At 38.3% G+C, this 12,097-nt stretch overlaps 1 protein-coding gene across 1 annotated transcript; it reads left to right on the top strand.

Annotated features, from left to right (window-relative positions):
• The first annotated feature begins 342 nt into the window (after positions 1–342).
• Positions 343–11,892, top strand: KCNK18 (potassium two pore domain channel subfamily K member 18). Its single transcript, XM_014057540.2, has 3 exons — positions 343–580; positions 1,520–1,663; positions 11,084–11,892. The coding sequence occupies exons 1-3, from the start codon at positions 343–345 to the stop codon at positions 11,890–11,892; spliced, it is 1,191 nt and encodes a 396-aa protein (XP_013913015.2).
• Positions 11,893–12,097: the final 205 nt, after the last annotated feature.

A 12,097-nucleotide genomic window follows, 5' to 3' on the forward strand; every position in this document is an offset into this window, starting at 1 on the left:
TCTATAAACAAATAGCCTCTTCCTTCAAATATCAGATGGTGATAACCCTTGATGCGTATAGTTGCTCGTCATATCCACGCATTACAGCACTTGAGAAAAATCAATATTTCTTCTGCACAACGTATTAGCATCTGACAGACAATTGTTTTAAATCACAGTTGGGTTGCAACCTCTATCCAGGTTCTTTGGATGTCATAAAAATAATTCCAGCTATAAAATGAGGAGCTCTTTAGCTATGAAACAGAAGTAGAATACAGGTTTGGGTTGGTCAAAGAAGACGCTCTGCTTGAGTTCCAGAGTTGTTTTCTCTCTGTTCATGAAGCCTTCCGTTTGGTCTTGTTGATGAAAAGTTTGGCAAAGATGAAGTCAAGAACGTCTCCTTCTCAGCCAAAGGAAAGGACTTGCTGTCAGGTATTCTGGGCTATCTTTCCCCATGCTTGCTTCATTTGTTCTCTGGTGGTCTATGCTCTTCTGGGAGCTCTCATATTTTTTCACGTGGAAGGCTGCAGAGAAAGCCATAAAGAGGAAGCATACAGGACCTTCATGCTGAAACTTTGGAATCTTTCAAAAGATTTGTCAGGTAAGAGTTTGCAATGTTAGCGAAGGAGGCAACCAAGTTAATTGCACCCAATATATCACCATTCTCTTCTTGTTTTGAATATGTAAATACATTTTGAGTTTCTTTAGCATTATGTTTTTCTTGCTTAAGTTGAAAGGATTTCTTAGTTCTGCAGCAGATTTACCCTCTGATTCTCTGCCCTGCCTCCCCAATATCATTCCCGTACTTTTCATGATTTGTGGAACATTGTTAGGAATAGAAACAGGAATGTGAAAAATAGCTATAAAACAAAGCATGACTTAGATTGTGAATCTATGACTCTACCATAGATTGTGCTTAGCATTCACAAAAAGCAGATCATAAATGTTTTAATCCTAAAGTATTCCTTAAACCTCCACTAGTCCCTGGGGATAATGGAACCACTTCAGCATGCACATTTGTGAGGAGATTGAATCTAACAAAAGTATAATAATTGTTGAAAGAGATACTCTAAAAAAAATGAACATGCTAAGAATGTTTTCAAGATTGATCTACTTTTTAAACGTTCAGTAACAATATTTTTGTATGCTTTTTGTTAGTAGTGCTAAATGAATCTGGTTTTTTTCCCTTAACATTCCTTCAACATTTTCTCAATGTCACCAGCTATTACTCTGAGAAAGAAGTTAATCCGTAAAGCAGATTAACGTTTTCTTGTTAATACCAGAGGCTAATTCTGGAGCATAAATGGCCAAATGAACTGTGCATTTCTCTTAACATTGAGTATTCATAAACTAAAGAGGAAAGCTACAAAATCAGAGGGAGTTGTTTCCTGTCAATGAAAGACTTACTTGTGTTTACCTAAGCCGCCTCCCATGTTTCATTGCCACAACATGTCATAGTTCTATGGATGTAACACAGCAGTAGTCTGTAGTCTTTAATTTTCCATTTACTAATCACAGCATCTCGCTTACTTATTAACAGATAATGAGACCAACAATGAGATATTTACAAACAGGACACATGAGCTGATCAACCAAATGGACTTTTCGTGGTTTACTGATCCCTCACAGAATTGGTCCTTCCTTGGCTCTCTCTTTTTCTGCTGCACCGTCTTCACCACAGTAGGTCAGTATGATTTGTATGAAGTATTTTGCAATAAACGTACTTGGTCTAACCAAAGGTAAAGCAGAAAAAGCATCAATGAAGTTCAGAGTCCTTTAAAGTCAGCACATGTGATCCAAGGCCCTAGATTATTTAAATAACACCAGTTACGCAGACCTCTACAACTGTCTTTCACTTCACAGTTATGTGGCAGTAACTCCTGCTAAATACAGTGGGATTTACTTTTGAGTAAGTGTGTAGTGCAATTACTGCAGTAACAAAGACCTTCTAGAAAATATCATCAGTGGACATGAAGCTTTGTCAATTTAATATCCCATTCAAAAGTGGGCTAAAGTTATCAGGAGTTTTACTGATGATGCCAGAATCCCAAATCATGTGAAAATATTTTGCCCAAATAGTGCACTCTATGCATAAAAGAACAAGCACATATGTTCTAGACCCATCAGCAGACCCATTGCCAATATGTTCAGCATATTGGCAATAGCAATAGCAATAGCAGTTAGACTTATATACCGCTTCATAGGGCTTAGAGCCCTCTCTAAGTGGTTTACAGAGTCAGCATATCACCCCCACAGTCTGGGTCCTCATTTCACCCACCTCGGAAGGATGGAAGGCTGAGTCAACCTTGAGCCGGTGAGATTAGAACCGCTGAACTGCAGATAACAGTCAGCTGAAGTGGCCTGCAGTACTGCACCCTAACCACTGCGCCACCTCAGCAATGGGTTTGCTGATGGGTCTAGCACATATGTGCTTGTCCTTTTATTCATGTTATGCATCCACTTGCATTTCCTTGAAGATATAAATAATTTCAATTATGATTGGGAGCCTCAATAAACAAGCTTAGGTTCTCCAAGTAAACATAAGTGTAATCCTTCTGAAGACCTAAGTTTTCAGTACAGGTCATTGAAGAAGATAAACACTCTCACTTATATCGGTTGGCATAAACAGGCTTTCTGTTTTGCATTGCATATTTGTACCCTCCCTTCAAATACTGTATGTCTTGAGGATCCTGACAACAGTCATAATAACTAACTGTTGGGTTCTCAAGGCGGGGCTGACGTCGCGACGATACGACGTGTGATCTTGAAGCTCCAAGATCGCCGTCGACATCTCTGTCACTGGACGGTCCTTTTGGACCTAAACCGTCCCCCAGAGACTGTGATAGAGAAGGGCACATCCTGCTGATCCCAGGGACATCGCAAAGTCCCTGATAGATCCAGGAGAAGTGCTTTTTTTCCAGAGACAGAGAAGCAGCCATTGAAGCTGCTGAAAGATGGGACAGCTCCAGAACGGAAGGAAAGCAGGAGAGAAAGTGTGTCGAATTGGTGAGATAAATTTTATTATTAGAGAACCCCAAAAAGATCAAAAGTAAAGTTAAAATTGAAGACAGAAGAGGTTAAGCAGCAAGGTTAAGCCTGAGTCAAACTTAGGATTTTATTTTTCTTTAATCTTTTTATTGATGGGATTTTTACAAACGCTTCTTACTTTTTAAACTGGACTGGTTTTTTTTTCTTCTATTTCTCTTTTTTCAATACTTATTAAGACTTCTTTTCTTTTTCTTTTTTCAATGCTCTATAGCATTTTCTTTTTAAGAATTTTTCTTTTTCTCCTTAAGTTTGGAATATAAAGAGAAGAAAAGTAGAAGAAAAGAAGTAACACTGCCACTTAGAGGCTTGGAGGCTTGGAAACATTGTTTTTCTTTTTTTCCTCCCTGAGCATTTGATCTACATCTCAAGGTCTCTGAGCTTGTTTATGAAAATGATAGCAGGATGAGCATGGATTGTTTATACAGGTGCTCCTTCGGGGTACTATCAGTAGCTGGAGTGGAGTGAAAGAAAAGCTTGACTTGAAAGAGAGAAGATTGCAGTGAACTTGGAACTTAATAAAAAAAGCCTTGGATTTTAGATTTGTTCCACTTTCAACACTCCACTGTCCTGCTTCTTTGGGATTCAGAATGCATCAACCCCCCCTCCCCACCCCCATTTTGGTTAGCTCTGTCCACACAGGTAGTGCTTGACTTACAACCATTTGTTTAGTGACTAAAATTACAGTGGCACTGAAAAAGTGACATGACCATTTTTCACACTTATGACTGTTGCAGCATTCCCCATGGATATGTGAGCAAAATTCAGACACTTGGCAACTGGCATGTATTTATGATTGTTTCAGGGTCCCAGTGTCATGTGATCACCTTTTGTGACCTTCTGACAAGCAAAGTCAAGGAGGAAGGCAGATTCACGTAATAACTGTGTTACCAACTTAACAACTGCAGCAATTCACTTAACAACTGTAGTAAGAAAGGTCATAAAATGGGACAAAACTCATTTAACTGCTATCTTCCTTAGCAATGGAAATTTTGGGCTCTATTGTGGTCATAAGTCAAGGACTACCTATATTTTGTTTTATGCACTTACTGTGTAGAAACAAGTCATCAGAAAAAAAATTAGGACATACTAATATGGATATAAGAATGAGTTTCCTTACCAAAAATTATAGTATATGTGTTAGGTCTTAGTTCCAACATCATTATGAAGTTGATAATTTTCCAGATGTTTATTAACCTCACTTGTTCATAGTATGGTTTTCCAAGTCAAAACAAATTGTTCTATCTTTTTATGACGCCTCATGAAGGCTGGCAGCAACATCTCAATGAAACTTTGAGGCAGAGCTGATTCCGTTGGTTGCTTGCTTCATCAACAGTGACTTCCATGCATACACAGAAGGCACTTTAATCAAGTGAAGATCTGCAGCTGCTCTGTTTTACTGGTTAGAATGGAAATGATATTTGCTTTGAAGGAACCCTTCCCCCAAAGTGCTCATTCAGTGATAGCCAATTCTTAATAGAGAGCCGAGGTGGCGCAGTGGTTAAATGCAGCACTGCAGGCTACTTTAGCTGACTGCAGTTCGGCTGTTCAAATCTCACCGGCTCAGGGTTGACTCAGCCTTCCATCTTTCCAAGGTGGGTGAAATGAGAACCCGGATTGTTGTTGGGGGCAATATGCTGACTCTGTAAACCGCTTAGAGAGGGCTGAAAGCCCTATGAAGCGGTATATAAGTCTAACTGCTATTGCTATTGCTATTAATTTATATACCCCCCCCAAAGGTCATCAAAGAAATTGAGAGTAAAAAGTGTAAATATTTTTTTTCAAATTCCTCATTAAAATTGGAAACAACTACTGTAATTAAATAAAAAATATGGTATGTCTTCTCATAATTGGCACCTGTATTGCTACTTAAATTGCCATCCAAGCTTTTTACCAAGGCTTCCACTCTGTCTCCTTTATTTTTAATTGCAATAATAAAATAAAGCAACAATTTATGGTAGTTTGTGGTGGATATATTAATGCAATCTAAGTCTACAATGTGAAAATATGCAGGTGAGTCCTGTCCTGTGAGATTTAATAGGATTGATTCCTGATGTTGTCCTAGCCTTCAATAAGTATGCATGGCCTGTTAGAATCTTGCCAAATTATAACTATATATCATCACTTCACTCAGCCATGTTTATTGAAGTTACTAGGGATGCTAAAAGCTGCAGCTCAACAACATATAAAGGTAGAAGTTTCCCCTGTCTAGTTGAATCCAACTCTAGGATATGACTGCAGTTGGACATCTCTTTTTCTTAGCTGAGGGGGTCAGTGTTATCTGAAGACCCTTCCATGGTCATTGGGCCAGTATGATTATATGCCGAAGGCACACAGAACACTGTTACCTTCCCACTGAAGTGGTACCTATTTAACTACTTGCACTTGCATGCTTTCAAACTACTAAGCCACAAGAGCTGGGACAGGTAATGGGAGCTCATCCCATCCCACAGGGCTAAACCCCGACTGTCAGCTTTTCAACGGACAAATCCAGCGTCTTAACTACTGAGCCATTGCGCCCCTCCAACAACATATAGAAACGAGCAATTCTAGCCTGCTTGAGACCGGCCTAAGCTCCCCATTTGTAGACCCTGTGGAACACTTTTTTAAGAGCAACTTTTCATTTCAAGCTGGGGGTGTTGGATCTAAGAGAAAAAATAGATGCCCTAAAACTTAGACATGTTTAGATCACCAATTACATCCCTGAAAACTCAAAGAAATTAAGTTAATTTTCCAGTTAGGAGGGCAAACAAGAAAAATGGGTGCCATATTCTTAAAATGTCAAAAACAAAATACAAAGAACAGGATGAAGATTCATTCAGTCTGGTAATGTCATAATATTCCTAGCATATGCTTTGTAGACAATTAAGGAACTAGATAGATTGTTAGTATATTTCTCCCAGAGTCAAAGATAAGATTATAGAAATAAATTGCTCTTAAGCAGAAAAGTTACTCCATAATGAAAGCAAAGATGTTACTCTTCACCAAGCAACATTGCCAGCATTCATGGAAATAGCAATTCCATCAAGCAAATAAAGATGTTTAAATATTTAAGTAGCTATTTCCGGTCATCTACTTCTTGGCTACAGTAAACTCAAGAGATTACAAATTAAATTCACAAAGTTATCAGTGCAGCCATTACATCTGTCAGTTCCAATAGGAACATATAACATTTTGCATCCATTTTAAAGTTTCGTACTAAGGTGTTAAACATACTGTTCAGGGATGGGTTCCAGCAGGCACTACTGCCGGTTTGCTCATGTGCATGTTGTGCGTGCTGTGCGTTTGATGCGCACTGTGGGCGCATGCGCCATATAATTAAAATTGTTCTGTGCATGCGCAGAATTGAAAAACAAGATGGCAGTTTGGGGTGTGTGGCAGGCCTGGGTCGCTGCCAGTTCCAGCAACCCAGACCGCCAAACCACTACCGGTTCGGCCGAACCGGTCTAAACTGATAGGAACCCACTACTGATACTGTTGTTTGGTGCCCAATTCTATGCGTATTCTGATCATGCACATTTTAAACCATTCAGTTGAAATTCGTCAAGACATTATTGTGAGTCCTGCTCAACTCCAAATGTGCTTCTTTGGCCTAGAACTTGGTTAGCCTTTCACAGCAGTTTGAAAGAGAATAATTTTGGGTGCCTTGCTGACTCAGCTTACTTTGGCTGATATGCTTCCTTCCACTGGAGGGAAAGAACAGCTAATGATCTGTTCTCCTGTGGCTTTTTAGCCTCATTCCTAATGTCCTTTGGAATAAACAAGCCTTGCAAGAAAAGAAAGAGAAAATTCTTCTTCTAGACGTACAGAATTGCAGATCTGAAATCATGCTTCCCAAGTATCTCTATAGAATTACTTTTGCCTCATATAGGGAAACAAAACCCATCATGTTAGTAATGTTTATCTTTAAAATATGGGAGAGATATAATAACAATCCAGTCTAGAAGATTTCTGTTCCACTTTACAACAGAGTCAATAGGCCAGTTTTAACTTCACTTCTCCATCTATGCAGTCTTCATAACCTTACTTCTTACTGATTGACCCAAAACTAAAGTCATTTTGCTGTTTATTATTGGCTTTTCCATTAAAATTTCCAAAATTGAGCAGTAAAATTTTGATCAGTTGCTACTGTTATGAGAAGGCTTTGGGTTTGATTATTAGGATGGTTAAGAGCACCATAGATGATTAGATAGATGATAGATAGATAGATAGATAGATAGATAGATAGATAGATAGATAGATAGATCTTCTATTTTCTCTATATATTTTGTCTTTATATTTTCTATCTTGTATATATTCTATTTTACTATATTTTCATAACGAACTGTTAGAATATTATCACTAACATTCTGTAAACAATTTCTTCTGCACCTTTATAGAGACAAGGTTTTTAGGTTTTAGCTGTAAATTAATAAAGTTAAATTGATTTAATAATCAAATTTATAAACTGTACATGTATGATTATACAAGTATAATAATAGCGTTTTCTCCAATAGTTTGTGGCTGTCAGTATCATATTGATATTCAGTATTTTTTAAAAGAGATTTGCATGCAATATGAACAGCCTTTTGACATTTTTTCCCATTTGCTTTTCATTGCAAATTCAGTATGTCACTGAATTTTAATGCTTTTGCTGTTTACATACTTCAGAGATCTCTTGCTTGAGATTATGTCAATATTTTGTAATTATTGTTTACAGCAATACAGAAAAAAATCATTAAATGTTGATACATAATAACGTAGAAATCCATGCAATAAAGCATTTGGAGTTAATGGTAAATTACATCTCTTCTTTGCATTGATTTTTCTTACAATTTTCTTCTAAAATATATGAACAACAGGATGCAGTTCTTGCACGGAAAATAATCTTTAGTCTGCAACATCCAACTGTTAAAATTGTCATTATTATATATTATATTCAACTTTAGAAGCCAAATAAAAACAGCATGAAGTTTTAACAATTATGGCTCATGGTTGAGACTATTTGATCTGCCTCATTCCATGCCAAAGAGACACTTCAATGGACATAGTTAAGGCTATTATTGTTAGTATTCTTTCAAGTATTCTTTTATTTTCATTCCCTTCCACACACACCTACCCCCCCACACACACATACATACACACACCCCAGTAATGGGTTGCAGACGCCCTTCCAATCGGTCCGGTTGGAACGGGCTAGCCGGCATCCATGTGGATGCACGCAGTGCGCATGCACACGTGCACAGTGCACGCATGCATCTTGGCGCTTCTGTGAGCCTTCATGACACTCCAGCTGCTCAGCGGAGCATCATGCAGGTTATGTATGCACTGTGCTCGTGCGCGGAAGCGCTGAAGATGTTAAAGGACGGTTAGAAGTGAGGGCAGGTGGGGGGCCCTCCGGAGCACCGTACCGGAACGGTATCCAGTGCTCCGGGCTGGGGCGTGCTGCCTGCAACCCACCACTGACACACACACACACACAAATAAAAAAACATACAGATGCTAAGTAATAACCAAACTACTTTTTCAATAAAGCTGTCTTTAGCTATAGAAATGTTTTTATATCGATGTTGCTTTCCTAAATTACAAGGCTGCTTGGTGAATTTGTTTCATCACATCCACTAAATCTGTGCAGAATATTAAATATTAAGTGCATTTGGAACAAGGGAAGAAGCTGCCTTTTATCTGAGCAAACTAGCTAGTTCAGTTACATATTTTGTCTGTTCTTTAAGATTTCATTTAATAGTACAAATCATCACATATTCCAAGACTTTTGTTCAATACAATAAACCTAATCATTTAAGTCTGACTTTCAGCCTTAAACCACTCTTTTAGGTTTCCCTATGCACTGTTGGTTATTTATCCCTTGACTTAAGTCAGGGGCGTCAAACTCGCACCATCATGGCGTTGTAGTATTGGGACTTTTTCCCCCTTCGCTAAACCGGGCGTGGGAATGCCCAGCTTGTGACGCATCTGGTTCGTGGGCTGTGAATTAGACACCCCTGACTTAAATGATGAAAAGTAATGGAGAAAAGACTTACACGGACACATGACGCAGTGGGAAGAAGCTTATGTTCAAATAAAAGTTCTGCCTCTGGATCTCAGAGATGCTTGAAAAAACTTTGAACTTGCACTTCAGTCCAGACACTCAATTCTGACCACAGGGAAGATATTGGATGAGATATCAGATTAGATCTAGTCCAGCAGTCTGTTTTCAGAGTGGCTAAAACTGTACAAGGAAGCCCACCACTCACTCATAGTAAGCCACACTGCCATGGAAGCTAATTGCCATTGATCCATGAACCTGAAGCTTTTGGGGACAAGTAGCTCTGGATTAGTCTAGCAGTCAAAGAAAGCCAGAGATCATAATAGGATGCAAAGTCATTGTATGTATTCTGAATTAACTAGGAGAAGCCAACACTTTTGAAAGAGGAAAGAGGAACAATATTGTTTCTCACAATGGGTGATACCCTTAGACACAAAATGTTAGTATTTGAGTAGATGCTTTGTTCAGATTTTTAGGAGAACACCAGCTGGGTTAAGTCCTTCTGATGACTATGATTAAAGGACAAAAAGGAGACAGAAAGATACTTAAAGCAATTAGCTGTTCTCTCTCGCCTGAAAAATCAGCCTTGCTCAGCGCTGCTTACAGGTGTGAGCTTAACAGGACATACACATCACCTTGGCTACAAAATTGGGAAAGTGAAAAGTATGAGTGTGCCATTAGAAAGGTTCCCCTATTGAGTGCTAAATTTTCACCACATTGCTTGGATTTTGCATTCTATGTAACACAGTCCTACACAGGATTCTCCATGGGTTTGGGGTGCCATTTATGATGGAGACTATTTTGACAGAGTTGGGGAAACAGCTTCCTAGCAATTTAGGATAAGGAGACACATTCTATGCAAGGTTGAACGATAAAGTTAAACCCCATAGGCTAATCACAATCTGCTTGCTAATATTTTTTTCAGAGACCATATTACTGTACTTAGGAATGTTCAAAGATCATGCAGCACACATGTAATTAAACAGGTGAAGACACAGACAGAAATGTCATGTTTAAATATGGAATGTCATGGTGAATAAATTGATTTTTTTTTAGCATGTCTCTAAATATTAATCACTTTGGCACATACTTTTTCTCTAGGGAAGAGTTTTCTGCAGATAAGTACTACTTGTTGAATTATATTAAATAAATCCCCAAGAAGTGATATAATAGGAGGGCCTCTACTGATGATCCAGTGATTGGGCAGATTAATATGAAAGTAAATAAAACTCCATGTAAACTGTGGAAATATTCCAATACTCTAAAACAAAAATGAGGCAATTCTCCATTGTAACAGAACTAAATGACTGATATAAAAATGGGCCCCTTCAAAATCAGCCAGTGTTAACAAAAGAAAGGTTTTAAGTAGCTAAAACCTACATTCCATATTGCAAATGTGTATTTTTAGCCATATTTCTCAAAACCATCCAATGAAAATATTTAGGGTTACAGAAGCCAGCTGGAGATTTTTGCGGGCCTTAACAATACATGATATCTCAATGTTTTGCAATGAAAACTCTGATCTGCACAGCTCTTTTTGAGAGGGAAAAAAGTATCAAAATGGTCTAACAGTGTTTCTCAACCTTGTCGACTTTAAGTCCTGCGGACCTCAACTCCCAGAACCCCCCAGCCAGCATAGCTGGCTGGGGAATTCTGGGAGTTGAGGTCCGCAGGACTTAAAGTCGCCAAGGTTGAGAAACACTGGTTTAACATCTGTAATGGAAAGACAAGGAAGCAGGAGGATTTTTTTTTTGGCCTTCCTGTCTTAAATGCAGGCAATAGGTTCATTAAAAAAAGATATATGCATATTTTATTTATTTAAAACAAAATGTATTTTCAGAAAAGATATCAATAAGTGGACAAAGAAAACTAGCAAAGTTATACAATTAATGCTCCAATATAACATTAATTAAAATAAAACCCTAACTTCAAAGCAACTATTATATGCCTATTCATTAGTTTTGTTCAAATTGAAATGCCATAGAAAGACAAATAATATTTAAAACAGTTTTCTCTGGTTTTCTTTGGTTTCAGGTTACGGCCATATTTATCCTGTGACGAGACTTGGGAAATACTTGTGCATGGTGTATGCATTGTTTGGTATCCCTCTCATGTTCCTGGTCCTCACCGACATGGGCGACATCCTAGCAACTATATTATCCATCTCTTACAATCGAGCTCGGAAACTACAATCAGAAGTGTTAGCCAGGTTTTCGTTTAGATCTTGCTGTAAAAAAAGTGACTCAAAAGGAGGTTCAGCTTCCCTTGGGGCAGCCAAAATCGTCCTTCTTGAGCCTTTAAATATTAAGGATGTTTTGAAAAACAACTCCTCCTTTAAAAAAAAATCCAGGCAAAATCAAAACGTTGAAATTTTCGAAAGGCTTATTATCAGGGAAAATGCTTTTCTTGCACCTCCAAAACTGACCAGATCTGAACGATGCAATTCATGTCCTGAATTGGACAAAGGGGCAATGGTGAATCACATGATCAGCAATATCAATAATCTAGGGAAAAAAGTAGACAAGCTGGATGTTCCTTTTTCCCTGATGATTTTTATTGTTTTTGCCTACATCTCCTGTGCTGCGGCTATTCTTCCACACTGGGAAAGCGATTTAGATTTTGAGGAAGCTTTCTATTTTTGCTTTATCACCTTAACAACCATTGGCTTTGGGGATATCAAATTGCAGCACCCCAATTTTTTCTTATTTTTCTCAGTTTATATTATCGTCGGCATAGAAATTGTCATAATTGCTTTCAAGCTGGGACAAGACAGGATCCTTGGCCTGTACAAGAAGCTACTTTTATGCGTTGGTCGAAAAAAGGTCTCAGACAAAACAACTTGAAGAACATCCTTCTATCCTGAAGAAGGCATGTAATATCACTTCTTGAAGGAGAGCCATAGACAGTGAATTCTATAAAGGCTTTCCCCTTTTTCCAGTGGAGAATCAGCAAGGGATCACTGGGAATCTGCTGTAAACTAAGTGAACTATTAAATAAAGCAGCTAAATATACTTATACGAGCCAAGGTGGCGCAGTGGTTAAATGCAG

The sequence above is a fragment of the Thamnophis sirtalis genome, unplaced genomic scaffold (genome assembly GCF_051295495.1).
Source record: "Thamnophis sirtalis isolate CommonGarterSnake01/CBP01778 unplaced genomic scaffold, rThaSir2_p1.2 scaffold_11, whole genome shotgun sequence".
Taxonomy (NCBI): Eukaryota; Metazoa; Chordata; class Lepidosauria; order Squamata; family Natricidae; genus Thamnophis; species Thamnophis sirtalis.

Bases quoted from the DNA above. Each gene is read 5' to 3' on its own strand.
- KCNK18 (XM_014057540.2), top strand. From the start codon at position 343: ATGAAAAGTTTGGCAAAGATGAAGTCAAGAACGTCTCCTTCTCAGCCA. The intron at 581-1,519 runs GTAAGAGTTTGC...ACTTATTAACAG, and splicing joins TCTTTCAAAAGATTTGTCAG to ATAATGAGACCAACAATGAG. The intron at 1,664-11,083 runs GTCAGTATGATT...CTTTGGTTTCAG, and splicing joins CACCGTCTTCACCACAGTAG to GTTACGGCCATATTTATCCT.